The sequence below is a fragment of the Podarcis erhardii genome (assembly GCF_964252035.2).
Source record: "Podarcis erhardii genome assembly, chromosome: 2".
Classification (NCBI taxonomy): domain Eukaryota; kingdom Metazoa; phylum Chordata; class Lepidosauria; order Squamata; family Lacertidae; genus Podarcis; species Podarcis erhardii.
In genome coordinates, this window is record NC_138498.1 from 83,263,909 (window position 1) to 83,290,671 (window position 26,763).

A 26,763-nucleotide genomic window follows, 5' to 3' on the forward strand; every position below is an offset into this window, starting at 1 on the left:
ACATGACCTGGAAGCTGTACGCCGGCTCCCTTGGCCAATAAAGCAAGATGAGCGCCGCAATCCCAGAGTCGGTCACGACTGGACCTAATGGTCAGGGGTCCCTTTACCTTTACCTTTAAGGAGAGATCTCTCGCTTTTCCTGTTTATAAGGCAAAATCAAAATTGAAGTAAAATCCAGCACAGCATGCACAAAGCAGTTGAGCCTGGGTGTACACAAACGCTTCAACAACTAGTTGTCTGGGTAGAGAAAAGGGAGATGAATCCAGCTCTGCCTTCTGAACAGCCGATCAGTCCCGTTTTAACTTTCCCAAAAAGGATCCACTGGCTGTTGGCTGAGGGAGGGGAACTGAATAGGCAAGATTCATTTGTGCACATGGTTTCTCATCCACCTAGATAGTGCAAGCTAGATCAGGGAAAAACTGTCTACTGAAAGTTTTCAGGATTCTCATTCTGCTTGAGGAATTTAGCAGCAGCCTCAAGGTTCTACCAAGTCTCCATTCTTACTTGCTGTATCGATGCACCTGGGATTGGACCCCAATGAACTCAATGGAGCTTACTTCTACCTAGTACTTTAAAGCATTTATATCATATCGTACCAAGTAACCTTTGGCTCACCATAAGTTGTGGAACTACAACTCCCATTCCCCCTTGCCACTGGCCACACTTTCTAGGGCTGATGGGAGTTTTAGTTCCCCACACCCTTTTTACACATTTTCTAAAATTCAGTTTGTTTGTCATTTGCCTATCTTACCACAAAGTATTTCTTTAAAGCAGCTTTGTTCCTTGTTTAAATAAAAACCCTCTTTCCAAAAGAATTAAAGCTATCTCCCAATATATAACCAACATTTTATTTTTATAGTTACGGCATAAGCCTTTTTATTTTCCGTTACGGCATAAGCCTTTTTTAAAAAAACCAGTGAAATATACAAATCACACGAGACGAAAATATGTACATTAAATGTACAGAACAAAGAAGAGGACATAGTAGATTTACATAATATCTGAAGAACACAAGTGAAATATTTTACATTAAATAGCATTTTAATAGCTAGGATCATTAGACTCCTGTCTGCTCTCGCAAACAGGAGTCGCTATAAAGAATAAGTGATTCAACATATTTTTTTTAGAAAAAGGATTATGGTTTTTGTATAATAAAAACCAAAAGTGACATATTCAGTGAACTAGTGCTTTATTTCATTTTATTTTTAAGTTGACATTGGTTTGCAGACACCAGGAACCAGGGAAGATAAATATACCCTTGCACAATAAATTAAGAGCAATCATCATTTGGAAAGCTGATAATCCTGATAGCATTAATGAGACAGCTCACAGAATTTTGAAAAAGTAAAGCTTCTAAAATGGTAATGCTAATATGGAAGCCTGGAATTCATTGCAATCTGCTTATATGTATTGGACAGGATGATTTAGGGGAAGAGCAGAGGTCTTTCAAGGAATGAAAAGGCAGCACTGGGGTTGTGGCAAAGGCAAGAGCTAAGGCTGCCTTTTTAAAAAAATTGACATGGGCCGTTTGTGTTAAGATGCATTTGTGTCTCTCATTTCCATTATCTGCAATGACACAGTTGCAGAAAGAGAACGCTTCTAAGCAAGCTTCCCCCAGCCTGGTGCCCTCTGGATTTAGCCATTTATATACCGCTTAGTACCCTCATTTCTAAGCGGTGTACAAGAGGGATACAGCACGCATCTCAAAATCAGTTGCAACTGACAGTAAGATCACAAACACCTCACTTAAAACACCTGCTGCAATTCGAAAAAGTCTTCACCAAGGGACCAGGAGGTCAACAGGTCTGATCTCAGCTGGGAGGAAACTCCACAGTTGGACGTACAACTTTGAAAACATGTCTCCTGGAAGACACATTCTCAGCACCTGAGCCACGGGAGACCACTAATAAGTTAGTGATCAAACAGGGATATACAATATGAGGTGGTCCTCTGGGTATCTTGAGCCCAAGTAGTTAAATGGCCTTGAACTCAGCTCAGTTGCATAGGGGTAACCAGTGCAAACTTTTAAGCATTGGAGCTCTGTGTTGGCACCAACAGTCTAAAAGCTTGGAATTTCAACTGCCAATGGCCCTGGGGCTGATGGGAGTTGCCATCCCAAACATTTGGAGGGCAGTAGGTTGTGGAAGTCTGCTCCAAATCATTGCAAACTCACGCATCAAGCACGTACAGTCCCCAAACATAACCAATAGTAGAGGGTATACAGGAGCATTCACTGAATTGAGCAGAAAGATACTATGTTCTGGGAGGAATTTGAAAAAGTGTTGATTAATTTGTGATTGACTTACCCTTCAACACCCATGTGTTGTGAAAGCCTGCAAAAAACAAAAACACCCAAGCTGACTTTTGTTTTTAAAAAACCCAACTTTGTTAGTGTGCGCTATTTTAAATGTGGACCAGGGTGGGGGGCAGATAACATGTTCAGTCTAAACGAAGAAACTGACCTGACCTGGCAAATTGAAAGCCTTTTGTACTGTTGTGCTATTGGTTTTTTTCTTTTTTCTTTTAAAAAAAGAAATCATAAGTTTGTAGTTTGTCCTGATAATATGATTGTATTTTTTAAAAAAGGTTTGAGATACCAGACACCAGCAGACCATAGTTTTCCCATATATAATTGCTCAAGTACAGTTTGAGCAGTTTGTGCATAGCTGCAATATATTTCTAAAGCATTGTGCATTAAAATGAAAAAGAGACAGGATGATCACTTAGGCGTTGCTGCCACACGGCACTTTGAATTGTAACAGCACTTTAGAAAAAGAAGTACCACGCGGCGTATCATCAACTCAGCATTTCCCCAAATTCCGCAATGCTATCAGTCAACTGATTTTTTAAAAAGGGAACTGACTACGCACAACACTTTAAAAAGAAATACGTAATTAGTTTTGAATTTATTATTGTTGTTTTTAAGGACTTTGCAGACTGCACAAACAATGCAGCTGCAGTTTCAGCACAGTCAAACCGGCACACACACTGCTTAGGAAATCCCACAGATAGCTCTTCAATATTCTTATAAAGTAAGGCAGAAAGGCTTTTCTAAATGTGCATAATGTGAGATAGGCATGTTTTACTTGACGTGGCAACGTTCCAAATTCTGCTTTGATCTGCGCTGTGCAGTCAAAGTCAGATATTCTTCCTCCTGGTTTGCTAGCTGTTTGAAGGAATCGGTTGGTTGGTTCTTTTTCCTTTGCCCATTCAGAATACCTCTTCCTTCTAATGGAGACCCGCAAGACGGTACATTGTGGAACGGTGCTGATGAGAGAACTGCAACATCCACCTGCCCTAAAACTGGCATCCATCATGGCTGCTGCAGGCGGGCAGAGCTACGGAGCCACGCTCCCGATATGGGTTGTTACAGCTTTGAACTCACTACCACCCTACTCCAGTGCCATCCAGGCAAACTTGAGCAATACTGGTGTCAGGAGGCCCCACCCCACTGGCTACTACTGGTTAGCGTCATTCCCCACAATGCATTTGCACAGAATTCCCACGCCTAAATGGGGGAACGCCATGTCACGCCAATGGGTCTTTAGATATTACCTAGCAGCATAACTGTGGCTTTTGGGAAATTCTGCTTCCACTCACACCTTCAAGTTGCCACGTTGAGGAGAGCTCACGCTACAGGTTACAGATATACGGATCAATGCTGTATCTGACTGTCTCGCTTCTTTTGGGTTGCTAAAGCTCAGAAGAAATACCTTGCACAGATGTGTATGTCACCAAGCCGTCATGCTCCGATCCAAAGCATGTAAGGCGGATACCTCATCTACTGCACTTGTTACTATGTCCCACGAGGCTATATGGGGATGGGTTGGATTTCCCTTTGAACTACTCTATCTTTTCTTTTCTTAATTCCAAATCCTGTAAAATAAATATTCTCTCAGGTTCTCCCACCCGTTATTGCAAAACAAAACAAAACAAAACATAAAAAAAACTATGCACAGTCTGAGCTGGATGCAGCAAGCTTTCCAATCACTTCTTGCTGAAGATTTTTTAGAAAATCTCTAAACAAGGAAAGCACCCGCTGGACTCTATAAATAAGAGTGGAGACCTTCTTGGGGCAACCTCCCCGCTCCCTACTGCCCTCTGCTGGTAGACCGGAAAAAAGCTCTTCCCACCCATCCCCATCTATTTGCAGACAAACTGGTCCACAATCTCTGTGCACTTCTTGCATTTCACGTAGCAGCACCAGTGGAACTTGCAGTGGCAGCGCTCCGTCTGCACCGTCTTGAACTGGTCGTAGCCCCGGCCGCAGCACATGAGTTCGCAGCCGTCCATGCCTTCCGAAGTCTTGTTGCAGAGGCGCCCCTGGGTGCCCAAGGAGCCGGTGCTCTCGTTGCGCACACAGTAATCGGGGCTGGGGTCTATGTACACCAGGTCGTGGATGGTGGGCGCGTTAAAGCGGCTGTTCACTTGCACCAGCTTGCCCCGGGGGTTGAGCTTCATGGCTGCCGCGCTGTCGTATTTCTCCTTCAAGGCGTCGCCAACCTTGCGGAAGTCAGCCAGCTGCAGCCAGCAGGTCTTCAAGCTGCACGATCCGGACACCCCGTGGCACTTGCAGGCCACGTCCGCCAAGCTGTACACCGTCTGGGTGGGAGTTGGAAAGAAGGAAGAAGGTCAGTGCAAGTCTGGGGCAAAATATCCCTCCACCACAAACACGCAGGAGGCATGGCCTTCGCAACGGGGAATCCATTCCCCCTCGACAGCACTGCATTCCTTGGCTCAGCGCTGTCACTCTTCCAGGACACACCTCTGAACTGCCCTGTTGGGATCCTTCAAAAAAACACACACCACACCGCCCTTATTGTGAAGGATGATTAAAAACGGCTTTACTTTCATTCATTCCCTTCACAAAAAGCCCCACCTGTTCTTAACTGTCAACTGGCACAGCGTGGCAAGTGGGGGGGCGTCCAACACACAAAGAGGAACTTCTGGCATGTTTCCCTGTCAATTTGTTTGTCTGCCTCCTCCTTTGTTTAATAGGCTTATTATTCACCTTTCTAATAAAAATAACCCAAGGGGAGATTATATTTATATATACATAGCACATATACGTGCGTAACAGACAGGAACAAGTCTGGCTCGCATCCCTCTGTGCAACTTGCAGCATGTCATTTACCGAAAGCCTTTCACCAACCATGGGGACAAGAATGAAAAGTGGACAATAAATTGCCAACAACAAAAAAAAAATTAAGCACCAGTTGTCATATAAGACTCTTGATTATATTGCAGTCTTCCTAACGCTCCCGGGGAATGGTCTGGCCACCACACGGAGGCTGAAATTACTCCATGGAAAGCTGTTTGGCATACCGTGACTCACCACATGAATTGGGTCATTTTCTCCACATCTCTACAGATGTTTTTGTCTTGGCCCCTTGGACAGGCACTGAGATGAGAGGGGACAATAGCTTAGTGGCAGGCCACACGCTATGCTGGCGGGAAATTAAAAGGTCTCAGGAGTCAAATAGCATTGAATTACATGGATCAGGGGTCTCTTGGGCAACTCCTCACATCACCCCTGATATGCATGCGAGCAGCTCGTCACCTGGCACTGGTCCCCTAATGATGCTATGAGGAGTATTTCCATGTGGTGCCTAAAGCATCTATACTGCCTGGCAGGGTTGGCGCCAAGTATGGCAAGGAACTGGGAGCTCTCTTCTGCCGCTGGGCCCTGTGTGGAGCACTGCATGGCTGTATCTAGACACCCTTTTAAATTCTCACAATGCCCCAGAGCAGGGGTAGGGAACCTCAGGCCTGGGGCCAAATGAGACACTCTCTCTCTCTCTCTCTCTCTCTCTCACACACACACACACACACACACACACACACACACACACACCCCATTTCTCTTTTGTTCTTGGGACTCTCCTCAGGCTACACCCCTCTCTCCAAGTCATGCCCCCTTGGCAGTGTTTCTGCCTGGCTGGAATGTGTCCTTGAACTCTGATGACGATGGAGGATAGACAGTGGAAGGCGGGCGTGTGTAGGATCTAGCCTGCACAAAGGTACAATTTCCATTCCTTGCTCCACTTCCTTTTGCCTCTGGCCCTGCCCACTCCTAGCATATGGCCCCCAGAGGGTGGCCTAGAAGGGAATGTGGCCCTAGGACTGAAGAGAAGGGTTCCCCACCATTGCTCCAGAGCTACACTAGATCAGAGACACCTCAGAAAACCAAAAGGATGCCTAGATCCAGCCACCTGGTGCTTTCTGGAATACAGGACCAGGAAGGAAAACAGTTAAGGCAACCCAGGGTAGGCAGCAGTAGCTGCAGGCCGTGACAACTGCACAAGGAAGCCATGCGCAGGCAATGCTGGCTGGAATAGGAGTGAGCTTCTGGCCATTCAAAAATGCTGCGATCTGTAACTCCCAACCAAATCTGAGAATAGACCTTTTGACTCCTAGGCCTTCCTGGCTAAAGAAAATTTCCAAATACCAGAGCAATAAGAATAATGCCCTGAACCGAAATCTCATATCCTCTCCAGTGTGCATTGGGGATTCTTGCCTGGTCCATATGCAAATCTGCTCCCCAGACTAAAACAAATGGGCAGGAAAACCACATGAACACATAAGAGCTCCTGTACCCATGCAGCACCAGAGCATTCTTCTCTTGCTGGAAAGTTCTTGCTCTCATTTCTGCCAGTATAAAGTATAAAGATTTTATTTTTAAAAATCAGGTCATTTATTACGGCATACTACACAGGCCTAGTTCAAATAGTTTTGCCTTTTCAGTGGTGGCCCCATGGCTGTCAAATTCTTTTCCCCTTGAGGTCAAGTTGGCACACTGCTTCACCTTCCTTTAGAAGAAGAATCGGAGCATATTGATTCACTGTGCCTTTTCTGTTTCACCAAACTATGGAGCTTTGACAGCATTCTATTGTTTAAGCTACTGTTTTCCTTGTTTTTGTAATTAATCACTGTAACTTTAAAAGCACTGTTGTCTTAACTGACATTATTTTAACTGTTGTCATTATAAAATCATCATTATCAGCAGCAGCATCACCATTGTTATGGACCACTCCAAGAACCACTGAAATCTACAGTTACTGTAAAGAAAGTAGGGGAAATGGTTTGGCCACTGGAACGCGCTGGGTGTTCGCACATTCCCTGTTCACCTCATCTAGCCAATTCTTTCAAACACATATTCACTTATAAGAATAACCATGGCTTGTTCCAAATTGAAAACCAAGCAAACTGTGTGTATTGCAAATTATTAGTTTGCCTCAAAACTATCGAGGTGAACTGCTGGCTGTCATGTTCAAGGGGCAAATGCCAAGTGACTCCCACGAACACATCCTACTGCCATTACTGAAGCAGCCATCCAGTTAGCAACCATGCACTTGCAAACACCCTAGCACATCTTATAAACGCAAGAACCATGTCATGTCAGATGGGAGCAGGCACTGCTTCAAACCATAATCAGAAGTCCATTTCAAAATTTGTTCAAATGGATAGCGAAAAGCACCCAATATGGCCACCTAGCTTGTGGGATTAGGCAGAAGCATGGGAGATACTGTGCATTCAATGCTGGCCATTTCCCTGGCTAAAGAGCTATATCAGGCTGAGATCAGCTAGAGAGGGGAGATTCCGAGAGGGAAACAGTTGGGCCAGGTTTATGTCACTAAGCTATGGTCTTCTTCCCTTGAACATAGGAAGCTGCCTACCAAGTCAGTTTGTTGCTCCTTCTAGTGTATGTTACTGGACTACAGCTCCTATTATCCTTGGCCATTGAGCTCTGCTGGCTGCGAGTCCAACAATGTCTAGAGGGCTACAGGTCCCCCATCCAAGGTCCATACTAGCTGGACATTTCAGACAGAGGCATTCCCAGCCCAAGCTGGAGATGCCGAGGACTGAACCCAAGATCTTCTGCACACAAAACAGATGCTCTGCCGCCAATCCTCAGCCACACACAAGACGGCAGAACTAAAATCAATGCCACCTGACCAGTCAGTGGACTGGCTTGCCGCTGCTAGACTTGCATCAGATTTTCTCTCTCCCTGCACACCACCCGCACTGCAGATTTTCCACTCCTGATTCGGCAGCTCCCTCCTACACCAATCTCTCCACATGCAGCTGAGCCGCTCCGTCCAAGAGAGAAAACCCCAAAACACCTCTGGGTGGGGGACAGGCCTACACCGCAATATCCTCTTTGTAAAACCTTGGCAAGGAGACCTCGATAATTTACCCTGTATAAATAGACATGAGTCAGTGTTGACACAGCCCCAAAAATCCTGGGGTCTGACACATTAGGTGGATGCTGAATGCCACTTCCACCCAGCATTAAAAGAAAGTTTTTCGGGGGGCGGGAGATGGAGGAGGGAGAGTTCAACCTCTGCCAAATGCCATCGCAGGGAGGCAGCTCAAAGGGGGTGGTAGCAGGGAACCACTCGAAGCCGACAGGGGCAACTGTGAAAAGCCATTTTTCTCCTGCCTAGCAGCAAATTGGCCTTTCCATTGCTTTCAGATGCCTTCTTCTCACATTTAAATGCTATTAATTTTCAATTATCCTTCATCCTAATTCACCTTGAAACACAAGTGTAAAGTCTCCAGCCGACGAGTCCTGGCACCGTCACTTCTAGGAAAATAATGACTTTGGCTCCTTCCACTCCAGGGCAATAAAAATGAAGTTTACACTCATTCGTTTAAAAGATTTTAAAGATTAAAAAAGCCATAAAAACTGACTTCCACCACAGAAGAGCATGTTTTCTAATAATACAGAGAAGCTGGTTGTTGGGTGGGTGTGTTTTTTTTCACAACCTCACAAGGAAGAGTGAAAATAGCCCCCTTGCAAGAATATTTCACTCCGGCAAAATACGGCGCTTCGGTCACCCGCTCCAAAGAAAACTGGATTGGTTGGAAATATAAACTAATAAAATTCTATTCTGCATAAAATTCACTGTGACTTGCACTATTTTACTAGAACAACTTGGAAGGGAGGTGGGAAGGGGGTACGTATTTAGCCCATTTGAAGGAAGGCTATCAACCCATGGCCCTTGTCATTGCCACTGAGCTTATACATAAGAATATGAGAAGAGCCTGCTGGATCAGGCCAGTGGCCCATCTAGTCCAGCATCCTGTTCACACAGTGGCCAACTGGAAGCCTGTGGGGAAATCAGCAAGCAGGATTCAAGCACAACTGTGGCGGCAGAGCACAGCCATTCTAGCTAGTAGTTACTGATAGGCTTCCTTCTCCCACTCTCATTCGTTGCATTTAAATGGAACCTTTCCCCCTCCAGATCTAAAGGGAAATAACAGATCTCTCTTATTTAAACAAGACATATTCCAGAGATCACCCATTGTTCAAACTCATTCAAAAGAAAATTGCTTTTAACCCAAAAAAACCCCACCACACACAGAGGTTTGGGAACAGGTATTGCTACAGATTTGAAACGGGCCTTGGGAACGCAAACCGTTTGGCATCACAGTAAGAAAAGGCAAGAACAAACATTATTTTGGGGGGAGGGGCGGCGGTTTGAGGGGGGGTGAGACTTACTCTCCTCCCTGCTTCGTTGTTATGAAGATTCATCAAGATCCTGGCGCTTTCGTAAGTTCCTCTCTGGTAGATCCTCTCTCGCTCGCGGGCATCCACAAACTCTTTGGCAAAGCGGTAGCCATAGTCAATGTTGTCCCCACAGCCACCCCACAGCCAGTCCCGAGGTAAATCTTTCGGCCTAGCAGCCCGGCTGCAGCCACAGGAAGAGAGCTCCCCCTCCCGGCAGGCCCGGCTCATGGCATTGACCACACCGGCAGCACTGACTGCGTACGTGAAGGCTGTCTCCCGGCTGCCTGCAAGGAAAAAGAGGAGGCTCGGAGTTACACACCAGGATCACATACATTTATTTTATTTAATACAGGTGAAGATCAACTGCCATTCAATTCTGAGCTTCCCCCACTCCCGACGTGACAGATGTTCATTTGAAAAGGGAAACAACAGCACACGAATGAAGTGTTCCCACTGTGGCTGATGGTATTAGATATCAGGATAGTGGCATAAAAATCCTAGAGTCTGCTATGCTGGTTAGAAAGAAATTCAGGCATCTTGAATTATCTATTCATTTATCTACAAAGAAGGAAACATATTGGAGAAGCCTGAGGTCTGGCCATCAGCTCTGGTAAAGTAAAAGAAAAAATGTCAGAAGTCTTCTTAGGATTTTCCTTCTTCAAGCCTTTAAACTTTGGCAATGAAGTTCAGCGCTTGTCCCATTTGGTTAAATGGGACTTTATCCCTAGTAAATGTGCACAGGATTGCAGCATAAGAGAGAGAGTTTTCTGTGATGGAAAGCTCCACTCAAGTCGGCTAATTACTAATTATCCTGAGGGGAAATTCATTAGTTGGTATATTACCTGAATCCAATTCCCCCCCTGAAAAGAATTCATTTATAAATATCTCACTACGTAAGAGCTTGATGAAAACCCAAAAACCACACCTTTCAGTTCCTCCCAATTTTAGCCAGACCATGCTCTCTGTAATCTTTCAAAAAGAGTAGCTAAGGGTCTCTACAAAAGGTAAAAGGGTACCCCCCCTCCCCAGCAGATACTTCGCAACAAACACTGTCCTCACAGTAACAGCTCCAAAAAGTTTAAAGCTGTGGTAAAGCTCGCCTTGTGAGCTGCTGATGTTTCTAAGAAACCAGAGGTCTGGGGGTTTGTTGTTGTTTTACACAAAAACAATTTCAAGAACTTCACTAGCTCAAAGAATGGGACCCAAATTTCAAAGAGCCCATTCTTCAGTGGAGCCTTTAGCTATTTAGGCACTTTCGCAGATATATATTTTTTCTATTTGAGGAAGTTCGGAATCACTGGAAAATCAAACATTTTAAACAAACGGAACAGACTGATGAAGGCACACACCAAAGCACCCAACCATTGTAACTAAGGCATTTTCTGCTTTTGGAGAACTTTGTACTACTACATAGGCCTACCAATTCTTGGTCGCATTTTATAAGCTGGACTCGATTTTAACAGACATAGCAGAACACTGAAAGCACCCTGTAGTATTTATTCTAGTGTCATTCACAGCAAAGCTCATAGGAGCTCTGCCTAATTGGTCCCCTTCCACAGAGATAGCTCACATCTCACTATCATTTTGGGGGATATGCCACGTCTAGGTTCTTCTCCACAAGCATGTTTTGAAAAGAACCCTTTCAAGTCTGGACAGGGGCAAAAAGGTAGAGATCGAAATACGCCGAAGAGAGAAAGAAAACAGATGGAAGAAATTTGCAGGGGAGGGGGGAGCAGTTTGAGCAAGCAGCCCTGTGCCATGAAACTGCTTTCTGTAGGCTTCAGCTTCAGACGGTAGGAGCCTGTTTAAAGCAAGTCTCATCAACTTTGACAGTATTCGAAGTCCTGTTGCCAGCAGAGGGCTGGTTTGTTTAGAAGCTCCTCGCTCTCTGCTAGGCACGAACACGATTCCTTTATTATTATTATCTAAAGCTTTCTTGCATTCTCCCATGTAAACTGCTGATGTCTATTTCAAAAAAAAGAAGAAGAAAAAGAAAAAAGCCCTCCCTACTTTTATACTATTTTGACAGAAAGGGGCTGCAGAGAAAACAAGTGATTCGCTTACACATCTCGAAAGGGAATTTAGGCTGTAATCCGGCTCAGTTTGATGGTTGAAATGCCATCGCCGTCAATGGGATTTAAGCTGCCCAACTGTGCAAGGGAGGACACTGCCTTGGGGTTTTGGTTTTGGGTTTTCTGCATCAAGCTGCAAGAACTTATACAAACATATGATAAGACGCAAAGCTATATTTCCTTTGAACAGCATTCTCAACTTGAAGCCGAGATTCCACTACTATTGCCAGCGCAGTTAAATGTCTAGTCATAGACATTTTAAAAAAACTTATTAATTGAATTTGTTGCAGTTTATTACTTTCTCCTTCCAGGGAGGAAAACAACAACAACACAGAGACATTTTCCCAATATTATGCAACAAATTTTCCAGGCTCTTTCAGAAGCAAGGAAACAGCATGTTTTATTTGAGCCAGCAATATTGTGGTGATCTGATTCACATCACACTGAAGTGAACGCCAAGGCTTTTGCGAATCAGGTTTAGATGATCAACCCTTGGGAGCAGTTACACAGAGAGCAAGTCAACGTTTTGGTACCATAGTGATGGCTCATTTGCAATCTGAACATATTGCAGGATATATTGAACTTAGCTAGAGCTTTGCTATTGACTTAAATTTGGTCTAACAGCAGTCTGAAATGTTATATAAACTTCCAGGATTTTTAGTGTACTACATCAAACCACTATCAGCTCATAATTCTTTCAGGTCAATCAGCAAAGACATCATAGAGAAACATACAGATCCAGGCAGAGAGCCCAAACTGGCACAATCTTTTGTCCTAACTGCACACTGTAAGTGGATTTATAGCCCTGTAAGGCTGAGCCATGTCTATGCAAGAAGCAGGGCACCGAAGCTGAGATCTTGTCCCCCATTCAAGAGAAACAGCAACCAATCCAATAGTTTATTCGAGGAAACTAGACTCAACTATGCAATGAGAGCACATACTTGTTCTCAATGAATACACTTTTCAGGATCTTTAACAGCTCAATGCACACATTACACTCACTTCTATTTTCAGTTAATCTAAGTGGCCAATTACCCTACTAAATAAAAATAAATACATTCAGATGTCTTGTGGAGAAGAAACAGAGACCTGGAAGCAATGGGGACCCATTCCAGGACTTGTAGATGCAAAGTCTGCAAAAAGAGACCATGGCAACTTAGACATGAGTCTTCAAGGCTGGAACATACCTGACCAGGTATACAAACGCTTAAGGTTTCAGTACTTTCAGGCTTTTGTTGTACTGTTTTTATTTGTTTTTCGGTATGGGGCAGTGATAATCTGACCAGTTATTCTAAAGCTCTCAGTTCTACAGCATCTGTAATGCAAAGCTGCAGGAGAAAATTTAAGTCTTCAATAAACAAGTGTTTCCACTTAGTTCCTTTTTTTGGAGGGGGGGAGGCATGGAAAATGTTTAATCTGAGATTTTGTAAAGCTTATTTTTACATAAAATTAACTTCTAGGGTAAATGTGACTTAACAGCATCCCTGCAAGCAATGCAGAAGCCTACTCAATGCATAAATGAAGTTACCTTTAATCTAATTTTAAAGTCATTCCAATCCTTCCCTATCCGATTTCAAAAAGCGGGATTTAAAATTAGATTTAGATCTCTGCATTCTGAGATGCTGGTATACACAAGTTGTGCGTTTGAGGCTGGGGAGGGGGCATGGAGAGAGATGTATAGATTTGAATGTATACTACAAATGCCATTATTCTAGTTGGGGAGGGGGAGCAACCCATCAGTCATTAGAGTGATGCTGCCTTTTAACCTTTGTAATTTAAGCAGGGGCAGTATTTATGCTGATGTGAGCTCTACAGCAGAAGGGCCCTGTCAAAAGCAACTAACAGAAGCTACACTCTCAGCATACAGGGATCGGGAGATTGCTCCAAGACAGCATTTTTAATTAACCATAATAATTATGGTTAAACACATGCAACACCTACCTATGTTCTTAGCCTCAATGAAAGCACGTTGACTGCGAGTGCCAACATCTTTCATTTCTAAATTGAAATCCCCTTGAAACAAAAATTATTTTGCTGGGGGGGGGGGGAGGCTGCAGTCTTAAAGCACAGTTAACTAGGGAGTAAGCCACATTGAGCACTTTGGGGGCTTGCTTCCAAACACACACAGAATTGGGCTGTGAAGGGGAAATGGACTAAACATAAAAATTATGGCATGACAAAAAGCTGGCGTGTGGTTAATCCAGAGTCCAATTCAATTGTCACACAGCTTTGGAATTCCAGACGTAGAAATGACCCTGTTCTGGCTGAAAACGACTTGTTTTCATGCTTCCTCCTTTAAATTTAGATCTGGCTTAATTTTAATCTGCATCAGGACAAGGTGAGAATGGCAATGCTACTCTTCCTGTTCCATACCACCAGTGGTCCCCATGTGCTTCTAGCTTCACAGGAAGGATCTCTGGGCTAAAGGCCATTTAGCTTTCTCCTTCTTGACAGGTTTCAATGGCGCATAAAGAACCTGGCAGGTTTTCCTAGCACACACACCATGACGTAAATCCAGCACACACAACTCCCAGGCCCTTCCTACCTATCTGCATGACTCTGCCAAAAACAGAGTTGTTATCCACAGTGCTACAATTCCATCTTCTGTGGCGGAACTGATACTGGCATTCCTTGATCCCCGTCTTGGCACCCTCTCCGATGTACTGCATGTGGTCCTGGTACAAGTGGCAGAGTTTCTTTTGTCCTTGGGAGAGCCCGGCCAGTTGGCTGCAAAGGGGCTGGGCTCCAATGATGTACACCTCCGGCATCTGAACGGGGTTCATGGGGTTCATGTGGTTCATACCCAGAGACCTGTGAAAAGACAAAGGGTTGCAGCAATAAGCTCAAGAACAGCAGCTGAATGCACATGCTGCGTGGATTCCACAGACATGGAACCCAGCCCTGAAACAAATTTGCTTGTTCCATTTGGTCTGCTGGGGACGGCGGCCAAAATGTGGGAAAGGTGCTGGGTGTGTGTGTCTTCAGCTTCGTTCAATGGTTGGAAAGCTAAAGTAAACCACATGCATGAATTTATTGAGACAGACACTGAATTATGCAGCTATCTAAATAGGATGGTTGCCCCCCTCTTAGGCTGTCTCCCCTCCTAGGCTTCAAATTTCACACTATCCATCCCTATGGATTTTTTTCTTTTTTCAAACCTGGAAACAAAATCCAAGATGCTCCCAGAACACGCTTCATTCTCTAACATGCCATGTCAATCTTTTTTAAAAAGAAAAATAACTATCAGACACTAGAGAATCTTCTGTAGCAAGAGAATTGTTACCATCCAAAAGTTCGGTCTCATGATCCATAAAGTATGTAATGCAGGCCAGATAAATTAAATGGGATTTCGAGGCCCTCCCTCCCCTCATGCCATCATTTAAAAATTCACAATCAAGAATTGGCACACAAGTGAATCCTGTCACCAAATGCCTTATTCGCCCAATGTCTTAAAGACCTCAACATGCGTGCCTGTTTTCAAAGGGATAAATTTAATCTCAGCTCTCTACGTGAATATTTACTCAGAAGCAAATTCTATTCAGAAAAAATGTAGCTTACTCCCCAGTAAGTGTGCCTAGGGTTTCACAGCCTCATTTGCACAATTCTTTTGAGGTGAAACTAGCAAGACCCTAAACACACAGGACTCAAAAATAGGCGGCTCACTTCTGCACAGAAGTGTCTAGAAAGCCAGGAGGACATTCCCGATTACAATTTTACATTTAATTTAGTTTCTAGAGTACTACTTATTCCAAACCAGGATTTGAATGACTACATAAATGCAGGCTGCCTATCCTTTCCCCTCCATCCCTCCTAAAAGAATAGGAAAAATGGATTCAGGGTGTTCATAGTTTTTATTTTCCCAGGAGCAAACTAGGCCTCCTCCACCTTATTGGATGGGTTTTTTTTTTAAAGGGAGGGGGATTAATTAATTTGTACAGATGATGAAAATATTAAAAAGCTTACCACCAAGAGCTGGCTTCTATCACAACTTGGATAAGTGAAGAGAAGATGGCCAGACTCAGAAAGAGGTACTTAGACGTCATTGCCTCTGTCCACAGAGCTCCACCTTGGACTAAGGTTCCCATGGACTTCTGCAGGGGAGGGAAGAAGAGAGCGAGAAGCTTTTATGGCCTGGACCGGACCATCTCACGAGGGAACAAAGCGCAGCCCCCCGGGGGTCTGGGAGAGGCGGCGGTCCTTCTGCGCCTCAGCCAGGGACTTGCGCAGTGGCCAAGCCAGTGTCTGCTCCAAGTTCATTCACCCGCCTCGCCGCGAAGGCTCGGCTTTTGAGTGAATCCCAAAGCAGTCTCGATAAGGAGGAGGAAAAAGCTGAGTAGCAGCGGCGCCCAGCCCACAGTTTTGTGGACACACACAAATACATACATGCACACGCACCATCCGCCTCCGGAAAGAAAAAGCAGGCCGTTGCCAGCCCCTTCCGCGCGTTGCTGCTCAGACGCGGAGCGCGCAACAAGTGGAGAGCGACGGCCAGTCGACGGGGAGGGAGGACAGCAGCACCCACGTCCCAGCCGCGGCGCTCGGCTTCGGATTAGAACGACGCGCGCCTCCTCCTTTTTAATTATAGGAGCCGCTTCCAGACGAGAATCGTCAAAACGGATCTTGCTCAGGAAGGTGTTTGCAAAGCACGTTTTTCGCCGCCGGCCATCGCTCCTCCCCAACGTCCGCGCATAAAATCCCCCGTCTCATCCCGTCCCGCCTCCTCCCCCCCGATCACAGACAGCAAGACCTAGGGCTCTGACACGAACCAAAACCCCGCAGAGACGGACAGTGCCACCCCCACCCCCCATCCCGCTCCTCACTGTGCTATCGGGATAAGTTCAGACAGAGCCGTCGGGAGGGAGGAGGGGCAACAAGGCGCGCGGCGGAAAAACGCTTCCGCCGAAGCGCGCCGAGGTTTGAAGCAGCCGCTGAGCGCAGATCTCTCTCTTCTGGGCGAGGGGGCAATAAGAGGACAGTGACCTGGACCCCTGGGACCATCCATATTGGAAGCTCCTCCAGCCTCGGGCAGGGACCTGGGGCGAGTTAGCCCCCCCCCCCCAGTTCGACTCAGTGGCGTAGCGTGGGTTGTCAGCACCCGGGGCAAGGCAAGTAATTTGCACCCCCTAACCCGTGGATTTGCGCCCCCTAACCCTAACCCCCAGATGTTGCGCCCGGTGCGGCCGGCCCCCCCTGCACCCCCCACGCTACGCCACTGCTTCGACTCCCCTCTTCCCACCCCCTCCTCCGCGCAGCCGATTTCTGGTTACAGTGGGGGAACGAAGGCGAAAGGGTATAGGAAACCCTTCCATGTACTGCCAAATGGCGATAGGGGGCTGCTTGTTCCCTTCCCAATTATCCGGGCAAATGGAGTAAAAGGAAACCAGCTCTTTTTCACAGGGGAAGAAGATTCATTGCTCCCTTTGATGAACTGGGAGCAAACCCTTGTTCTTGCTTTAAAAAGGACTACGGAGAAGAATTTGCAGCCCGAAGTTCTATCTGGCGGTCGCACTCTGGTAACCTGTCCCGCCCCGCCCGTTTAACGTTACGTGAGGCATTCCAGAGTCTGGAATGTCGCACCTCGAAATCGTCCTCTGGAGCCAACCGATCCGAGTTTGTGTGTGTGTGTGTGTGTGTGTGTGTGTGTGTGTGTGTCTGAACTGAACGGGGCTACTCGAGAGTGAGTGTCACAAGAGCAAAAAATGCGGCGGGTGGGGTGTAGATCTGTGGCCCTCAGCGCTCCAAGCGCCACTTTGGACAGCAACCGGGACTTTTGCACGCAAGATATAAAGGACTCGATCCGCGTGAAGTGTGCCATTCAAGTCGGGGTAAAAAGAAGCGTAGAGCGAGGGACAACTCATTCCAGAAAAGCAGTAGCCGTCCAAGCTTATAACAACAGAGAAATGAAGCCCCGGCGGCTTCGGTGGAGTTTACTCCCAAGTAAATAACGCGCGCATAAGGCTCCCGTGGCTGGATTTTTATTGGCCCGATTACAAGAATCCGATAAGGGACAGGATGACGCCCTAATAATGCGAGCAAAGAGAAGCTACTTGGTCTCCGCTCCAGACTCCCGCGCTAGTTTCGCCTTTCAAGTAGGCGCATTCCACCTAATCCGATTGGCAAACCCGTCCAGACCGCGTCGCCGTTCCCCTCTAACGCCGGTCTTGCCTTAGGACGTCGGACGCCGTTATTCCAGGGGGCTTAATATTGGTCAGAGCGCTTCGCGGGCTCGACGGATATCGGTGCGGAGAGCTGTGGGCGCCTCTCGCTTCAGCGGGCTGGGTTCCAAGAAGGGCCTTGTAGAGTACACCGGATCGCGGAAACGAGGGGGCTTTTCGGAGGCCCGCCGGTGGCGGAGCGGCTCCCCCAGGCTCCAAGGCCGGTGCGTTGCCACCGGTGGACTCCCTTGCGCCTTAGAGCCAAGCGATCGCGCCACGAGGAAGGCGGCTCTGGCGCCGGAAGGGCCCGAGCGAGGAAACTTGGCCCGGCCCGGCCTATCGCGGGGTCCCCGCGCTTGCCGTCTTGCGCCGAGGCAGGCCTGGACTTTGCTGCGTCCAGAGGGCCTCGTCCACCCACAGCCCCATTCCCCTTACTACAGATCTACATATATAAATCACCTTATCCACCAAGGAGCTCCTACCGTACCTCGGGAGAAAGCCAAGGGCCAACGTAGCCCCGCGGAGCGGCCTTCCTCCCCAGCAAAGCATGACACAAGGCTGCAGGAATTTGGGGGAACAGGCCGGAGGGGGGTGCGCGTCTAGTGACGGGCCGCTGACGGCGCCCGATTTATTTCCCCGGCAGTCTGAAGCGCCTTGAAGGAATGTGGAGAGTTCATGCCCCATAAAGCCGGCCACGCTCCAGCAAATTGGGGACGGGGAGGGAGCAGAGAAGGCGAGGCTGGAGAGGAACAGAAAGCCCCCGCAGCCGTCGGGGGGATGCAAAGCTCATGTGCGTGTGCAAATAACAGAAGGGAATAAATCCCCAGCTATAGGGAGAAGCCAATGTGTGTGTTTCGGCCGATGTGCACATAAGAGGTTCAACGCCCCCCGCCCCGCCTTTTTGCCACTGGCTCCCTGTGTGGCCCGATCCCCTCGGTTTTTCCGCCTGTCTTATGGGACTGTTGAATGAGCGATGGACTACGTCGGCACCGCCCGTCGGGCGCCTTGCGCCTCTCTCAAAGCGCTGTGCGAACAAGACGGCAACTTCGCGGTCCCAGCCTCGGAGCTCTACCACTTTCTTCCCGACGAGGGCAGCGCGCCGCCGGAGATGCAAGCCTGTCCGTCGCAAGGGAACGCCTCACGCAAAGATGCTGGCGGAGTCAAGACGGGGGGGGGGGGGTCCAAGGACGCGCAGTCCTGGGGGGGGGGGTTGCCAAGGGGTTGTGGGCGCGCGGGATAGCAGGGGCAGACTCTCCAAAAGTCATCCACAGATGGGGACTTAAAGAAAATATATACAGTATATCCGAATGAGAATACCCATCTCTGCCACACACAAACCCATCTTCGGCTGTGATCGTGACACTGGCAGGCCTTGACTTCGGAATCCTGGGGCGCAAGGAGATTCTTCGGGAGGAGTTTCTATTCAAACTCCGCGCGCCGAGTCCAAATACTGTATTAGGCTCGGAGGATTAACGCAAGTATAGCTGCATCTGAGCGATCTTCTGCGCACAGATCCAGCTATAGATCTAATATTTAAAAACTGGTTTATGGCGGAGCCGGCTTTGTTTTAAAGGCGAGAGAGCCTAGTTGGACGCGGAAGCCGTTCTCCGCCGCCCCCAATAGAGGGCAGCCGAAGCCGTCAAACCAAGCCCGGGGACGCTACACTAGGGGGCCAGAGAAAGAGGGATGGAGCCTCTCTCCGCGTTTCGCCCTCTCTTTTTGTTAGAAGTAATACTTCACCATTTCTTGGGGTTATTCCGTTCAGCCTGATCCAGAACGGAGAAAGAGCTCGGAGGCGGAGACCCCCTTCGGAGGGCGCCAAAAAGAAAGGCCCGGTGGTGTGCAGCGCCACCAAGTCTCCCGGAACCGTTTTTTGAAATGCCCGGCGAATACTGGAAACAAGCCGCCGAAGAGTCCATTAGGACCGGGCCATTTAAACTTCGCGTTCGAAGGCAGCCCCCGGACAGAGCAGCCCATTGCTTTTTGTGGGGGAAATTAGCTATTTCAAAACGTTTTATTTTTCGGGGGTGCAGATCATCCCTCCCCAAGAGCAGCCAGAAGGGCTCGCCCGCCTGCGATCCTAACTTGCTTGTCTCTCTCTCTCCCCCCCCCCCAATTAAAAAAGAAAAAAAGAGCACAGGAGGTCTGGAAAGCCTGTTAGGGCATCTGGTTTTATGGCCGCTGTTTTAATGCTAGCTCTACCTTGAGTAAGTAGGCATGCAGACTGCGAGCCCCCTGGGCTCGGGTGGGTTGTAAAACGCAGGAACAATTGCCGAGGCGGGCCGGCTGGACGGCTTTGCAGGGCCAAGAGCGAGCCCACCACCTTGCCCTGGAGGGGAGGGGGCTTTGGAAAAGAAGGGGGGCTGTCTAAGAAAAGCGGGCGAAGCATTCCAAGGTTTTATGGGCTGCAGTTTTTAAACAAGGAAAGCTACTCATATACTAAAACTCCGGGAGGTGGAAGAGGGGAGGTAAAAGGTTGCTTTTTCTCCTCGCACCCCTGTTCTTCCATATTAAATGATATCCCGGGACTTTCGTTCCAGATCTCCCTGGATCTCTCCTTCTCCTCTCCTCCGCCCCCCGCCATCCCTCAAAAAGATTAGTTTCTGGGTGAAACTGAACTCCCGGTGACCTCGCGACTGTAACTAATTTAGCATACAATTGACAATTAAAAACAAACACACACAACCTCCTCAATGTGGAGCATCAAAGGGACAGCGAGGCTTGGAGGGGGGAGCAAGGAGGGGGGACAAAGCAAAGCCCCTTCCGTCCTCCCCTTCCAACACATGCGGAACGCTTTACAGATGCAAAGTGACAATATGCAGAAACAGAGAGCAAAATTTGAGGGACTGAGGTGGAGGAGGAGAAGAAACGCGGCCAGGTTTTTCCCTGGCCACGAGCCAAGTTCTCTTAAAGGTACAGGCCTCCATGTCTGCCATGCCCGGGTTCTTCAACACAAGTCCGCACGGGAGAAAGCTGCAAGAGATGTCCTATAAACCTCGATCCGCCTTGGAGGTGGCGGATGGCGCGGGGGGTGGGTTAGACTGAGAAGCTTTAGGCGCTGGGAATAAGTTCTGAAAAGAACAGATAAGGGCTTTCCAAGGAAATAAACAATACTAAGACAAGGGGGGGGGGGCATTATGGGAAGGGTGGGGCAGAATCGGAGCATTTTGCAGCAACAGGTTTGTTGCGAGACTGGAGAGTTCTGACCGGCGGGGGAGCGCGCGCAAAGAGGGGCTCCTGAATGAACGCGGTGAAGAGAGAGAGGGAAGCCTATGTTCTCATTCTTTCGCTCTCGTTAGTTTCACCTTAAGCCAAATATTTGTAAGAAATCCGAAGCCACAGCCTCCTTCTCGCGCCCTCCCTCTCCAAGGAGCTAATTTTCAAGCGCGCGCTCTCTCTCTCTTTCGACGATTTCCCCCCGATCGCAAATTTGGAGCAAATCCAGCCATCGCTTCGGACCCCGCTCCCCTCCTTCCCGCAGCCCAGCGGATTTCGAGCCCCCGCCCCGCTTTCCCATTCCGAAGTTGTGTTACTCACCTCCATTGTTGTTGCGGGAGGGAGAAAGCGTCGAAGATGGATGGGGGGTGGTCGGGGGCGGACGGGCGAGGAGAAGAGAGAGACCCGCCAAAGCGAGCCTAGCTTAGCAGCCAAGTAATCCACAAGTGAGGCGGTGCGAAGCCCAAATCGTCGCCGTACGCTCCGAGGCAGAGAAAGGCTGGCAAGGGATCTCCGCCGGGCCGGGCCGGGCCGGGCCGCTCCAGCGACGGAGCAGAGGCGCCTCCTTCGCAAGGTCCATCCGCGGTCGCGAGGGGACGGGACCGGCTCCCAGGCTGGCAGCTCCTCGCTCGGCTCTGGGACTCAGACCGGCCCAGGTAGTGTTGCTGGTGGTGCTGCAGCAGCAGCGGGTTGGGTGCCTCCGGAGCGCGCCTGCAGGCTCCCTCCGGCGCTCGCCTGCTGCCTACCCGCTGCCACGGGGCGCCCGGGGCTGTCGAGCCGTGCCCAGGCTGCGTCCCTCCATTGCAAGCCAGTCAAGACGGGGGGCGGGGGGGGCGCAAGGCGAGCTCCTCCGGGCTTCAAAGCGGGAGGCGGCGGCGGCGGCGGCTGCCCCAATCCATGGCCCGCGGTGGCGCGAAGGTGCCTCTTCCCCTCGACCGACTTCCTTCCTTCCTTCTCCCCGCGGCTACATGCTCCGCCGCGCGGCGCAGAGTCGCTCCCGGCGCTCGCCTTCCCTCCGGCGTCTGGCGCGCTTCTGCCCTCGCCGCTCCTCCGAAGTGCAAGAAAAGTTGCGGCGGCGGCGACGGCGGCGGCGGCGTCCGAAGGGGGAAGAGAACGGGAGGGGAGGGGAGGCGCAGAGAGCGGGCGAGAGGGAGCCTTTGGAGAGAGGCGCGCATGCGCCCCGCGCCGGCCTATGGCAGCCCAGAGCGAGGTTCTAAGGAGCACCTCAGGCGGCAGCCTCGGGAGGGACGCGGAGATGCTCCGCGCGAGGAAAGGAGGGTGCCCGGCGCCGCGGGCGAGCGTGTTTTCTCCGCCGCCAGGCTTTTGCAAAAGGCGCCATTGGGACACGGACGCCATCCGCAGCAGTGAATCCGGAGTGGCTGCTTTGCCCCCCAGCCCCGAAAAGCGTTTGTTAATTTTCTCTCCATTTCTAAATCAGTTGGGAATTCAGGTTCACGAGACTGACACAGGAATAGTTACCACTCCCACGAGCAGCAGTGACTCCGCCGATTTAGAAAACTCGGCTCAGTGGCACAAATCCCCTCCTGCCCTTGCCCTTGTTGTTAATTTTCTGGTTTTTATTTTTTAATCGTTTTTTTAATCGCGGTTACGAGTTTTCTGATCATTCCGTGTTTGATTTTAGATTTGTTTTTGCAACGCTTTGAGGTCCAAGGATTAGATAGCTACTACTAGTAGTAAATAAATAAAGAACCCAGCACTTACTGTTTTCAGATCCAGGACTCGCCCTTAATCCTAGTCTACAACGAGGAGACAACTTTTTATTTATTTATTTTGCGTGGTGACGTATGTGGGCACCACCCACTTTAGCTCAGGTGCGAACTTCTGCATATTTAGTTAGTCTCATTGGAATAAAAGGGGCCTTACTTCCAAGTAGGTATGTAGGAGCGGGTGGCTGCAGACTAAGGCAACTGTCCCCAAAGCCCTCCAGGTGTTTTGTTCTACAATTGCCACCAACCCCCGGCAAAAGATCCAATAGGTAGGGATGATGGAAACTATAGTTCAACAACATCTGGCCGGAGCACCAGGCTGAGGATGGCCGGTCTAAGGGTTTGCTATGAGGGTTTTTTGTTTTGTTTTAATTGGTCGGCTCAGCTCTAAAGTTTAGCCAACTGCGCAGCGAAGCTCTGATTGGTAAAGAAAAATCGTTTTATATGCGTTGTATATGCGATATAACACCGTGACACCAGATGGCGCTGTGGAGTCCCGTCTTTCCCTGCCGGATTTCCCTGTTGGAGTTTGCAACAAGGTTAACTGAATCGCTTCTTTGACGCGTCTAAATCAAGGAATAATAAAAGGAGAGTGGTGCCTCGGGCCATGAGCGAAGTGCTCTCTCCTCCCCAAGGAACAACTATGATGACCAAGGTGGCTTCAAGAACAAGGTAGTACAGTACTCACAAAACTTTGACCTGCACCAAATCCGAGGTGCAGGCGAAGAAGTTTCACGTGACTGCCTTGGAAGGAGACTGGTGCCGATCGGAGCCCCTACGTCACCCACGTCCATGTATTGAAAAGTTGGTATGAAGTTGGTATGAAGTTGGTACTTTGCCATGAGCGGAACAGGAGCGCTGCTAGCTGGTAACACAGATCAGACCAAAGGCCCATCTATTCCAATTTCCTGCATCCTGTTTCCTGCAGTGGCGAAGCAGAGGCCCCTAGGGATCACAGGGTCAATACCTGGGGGTGCTGCCCCGCTCCTGTTGTTGCTGTCAGCAAATGCTATTTATCTGATCTCTGCTGAAAGGCATCTAAACCCGTGCAAGGTAACTATTATAATAAGAAAAGTGTGAGGGGGCGAAGAGTAACCTACAGGAAGCGATCTTGAACATGTCCGTCAAAGGGGCAGTTTAAAGAAATGGCACCAGAAACTCTCTTTGCCTGCAGAAAAGCCCCCCCCCCCCCCACGCCAGAAGAATTTCCTACTTAAATATGGTGGGGGCAATTTCCAGTCCTTCAAGCCCCTATTAATGGTGATCAGCCCATAAGGATCATATAATCTATTCACCTCTATCTTAAGTACGTTTACATAGTAGTATGTCCCATCGAAATCATAATAACCATAAAGCTTCTGTTATCAACGTGGTTAATTCTATATCGCTGTCCAATGCAACGTCAACCACACTGACAATTTCAGTGGGCTGAAGCGTGCCTAAGTCTCTGCCGGATAGGGGCCCTGTAGACGGCAGAGATATCATAGCGCCCATTTCATTGGCTAGACAAAGTCTTAGTCTCGCCATCTGAGTATACATGGTGTTCGCCAGGTACATCTGCAAGTTAAAAAAACAAACCAAGCAAAACGATTCATAGGATCGATTCTTGAAGTATGTAGTATTACAGCATATGCAATCTGTGGTTGAAATTCATTAAATATAGTATTACGGTCCAAACACATTACTGTATAAATTATGACGTTTTGAATAACTTTATTTCTCACACAAATCACTTACACACATCTACCTCGCAGAAATATACGTTATATAAACAGATACAACGATAGAGGATAGATTATATGTTGATGGCGACGACGACCTTTTTAAAGGCTGCAATTCTAAGCACGCATACTAGGTTGCAACCCTAAGCAGGTTAACCAAGAAGCTTTATGATCGTAGAAGTCTCATTGAAATCCAATGGGATTTATTTCTGAGCAGAAGTCCTTAGGCTCCTGAGTTGCACACCTCTCACCCTGCCCTCTTAGGCTAAGCCCCCTCTATGGTTTGCGAGCCAATCTTACTCGATCTTACTTCCTACTAAACCGGATTAGGATTGGGTTGCAGGTCGGCGCCGTCGGGGAACACGCATACAAACACACACAGCGATTACACGTGTAGTGGTGGGATGACACTTCCCCCCCAGCCCAGCCCCGCCCCCTTGAAGGATGACTAAGCCCTGGCAGGTCGGTTTCCTCCTTCGGCGGTGTGTGTTTCCGTTGTCAATTTGGCAGGTTGTTGACAAGCCACGGTCGGTTAAATCAGGCAGGATCTGAATGAAAGGCTTGCTGGAGCTTTTGTCCTTCTTGGCCTTTGTAGGGCTCCGCCAAAGCCGTCGCTCGGGCTGGCGGCTGCCTCTCCCCCCGCTCCCCTCCCTCTCTCCCCCACCCACATCTCCGGCCCTGGCTCAGCCATCCAAGAGCAAAGAGGAGCAGGAGGCCTGGAGCGCGCCTTCGCCTCCCCTTCCCGCGCGCCCTGGGAGAGGATCTCTGGCAAAGAGAGACCAAATGGACAGTGGTGGGAAGGGTAGCCGTCTCTGCAGTCCGCCCAAGACTGCAGCTGGAGTGTTAGAATAGGACCAAGGTTGAAATCCCTGCTTGGCCATGAAACTCACTGGGTAACCTTGGGCCAGTCACTGTGTCTCATTTTAACCTACCTCACAAGGTTGTTGTGGGGATTAAATGAGGAGGGCGAGAACCATATATGCCACCTTGAGCTGCTTGGCCAAAAAAGATGGGCTATAAATGCCACAAGTAAATAAATAAATAAATAAAAATAAGCAGATGTGAATGGTTCCTGAAGAATCAGAAGCTTTGATCTGAAACACAACACAACACACACACACACCTTGCAATGAATGGTGTGCCTGGCACATGCAGACACTTGCGTTTGAGAAATATTGAATCCCAGTGTGTAATTCTGGGGGAGCAGAAACATTTGCAGAGACTCGCCCTGTCTCTATGAATCTTCTATTACTGGATGGAAAGATTCCCCTCGGTACGCGTTACATGGTAAATAAATCAGGCCCCATATTAACCTGTACTTTGATTCATTCAGCAGAAATCATGATCAAGAATGGATAAATTACAGCTCTCTGCAGACGCCCGGTTCCAAAAAAAAAAAAAAAAAAAAAAAGGAATGAGACAGGGTAGTCTTCCTTTCTTTGTTTCTTTGTTTCTTTTAAAGGAAGAGCAACTGGGTTTTATGCCTAGTAAATATTTTATTGCCTTTGGTTTACTGTGGCATTTCAATGATCCCCTTTTAGGAGTCTGCAAACTGCGCAGGTTAAAGGTCATTTCTCGAATCACTGGCATTAGGAAAGAATAGCAGAAAACTGTAAAGCGAGGGAGGGGGCAGCACAGTAAAACAAGCCAGCCCGCCTGAAAGAAACCCAGGAAGGGTCCCTCAAGTTGTTTGCCTGGATGTTTCTCAGGGTGTAATTGACCAATGTCGTTGGGCAAAGGGAACCGCCTCCAGAGGGCGAGGTCATCAACAGGCAGGCCGGCAGGCAGGCGCAGGTATTAAGGAAATCAAAGCGCAGGCTGCATCCTCTGGGCCTCTGGAGTTCCTCTTTTAGGGTTAAAAACAAACACTGGAAGAAAGGATGGTTGCTGTGAACGAGAGATGTCTTTCGAAAGCACGAGGACGCAGAGGAAAATGCATCTAATAACCCCCCCCCCCAAAAAAAGAAGCAATTCAAGGTATCCTCCTCCTGCAATGTTTGGAAAGTTTCCCTCTCTCCTGTTCCCTAGCCATTAAAACAGCTGGGGAGGCAAAAGAGGGCGGAGGAGAAAGGGTAAAAAAAAAAACCAGGCTGCAAGGCGCTCAGGTTTCTGCTGCTTTTGTTTTCCACTGGTTTTTATTAAAGAGGGGGAACTGAGATCTGGCCTGACAGAGGACTGATTTTCCTGGGTTTAACTACAAGCAATCTGAATGTTTGCACCAGCAGAAAGGCAATGCTGATTAAAATACCCTGCAGCAGGAAGACATATTGCCTGTGTGTGTGCTATCTTTGGTTTTTAAATGTTACTTATTTTTATGAGTGGGAAGACACCTTGCAATTCGAGCCTGGGCTCTGCCAG

The 26,763-nt window shown here is 48.3% G+C and overlaps 1 protein-coding gene across 3 annotated transcripts; it reads right to left on the minus strand.

The window, feature by feature from the left end:
- Positions 1–1,172: 1,172 nt before the first annotated feature.
- On the minus strand, positions 1,173–22,705 carry WNT5A (Wnt family member 5A). 3 transcript variants are annotated; one of them, XR_014153079.1, is made up of 5 exons: positions 15,550–15,677; positions 14,132–14,397; positions 9,506–9,798; positions 1,662–4,602; positions 1,173–1,629 (listed from the first exon to the last, which is right to left on the minus strand). XR_014153079.1 is itself a non-coding variant. In XM_081848607.1 (5 exons), exons 2-5 carry the CDS (start codon positions 15,669–15,671, stop codon positions 4,144–4,146), a joined length of 1,140 nt encoding a protein of 379 aa, XP_081704733.1. In that variant the 5' UTR covers positions 15,672–15,677; positions 22,680–22,705; the 3' UTR covers positions 1,173–4,143. The 3 variants fall into 3 exon arrangements, 2 of the variants coding, with proteins under 2 accessions (XP_081704733.1, XP_081704732.1); XM_081848607.1 differs by adding an exon at positions 22,680–22,705 and having other exon boundaries at positions 1,173–4,602; XM_081848606.1 differs by adding an exon at positions 21,279–21,489 and having other exon boundaries at positions 1,173–4,602.
- Positions 22,706–26,763: the final 4,058 nt, after the last annotated feature.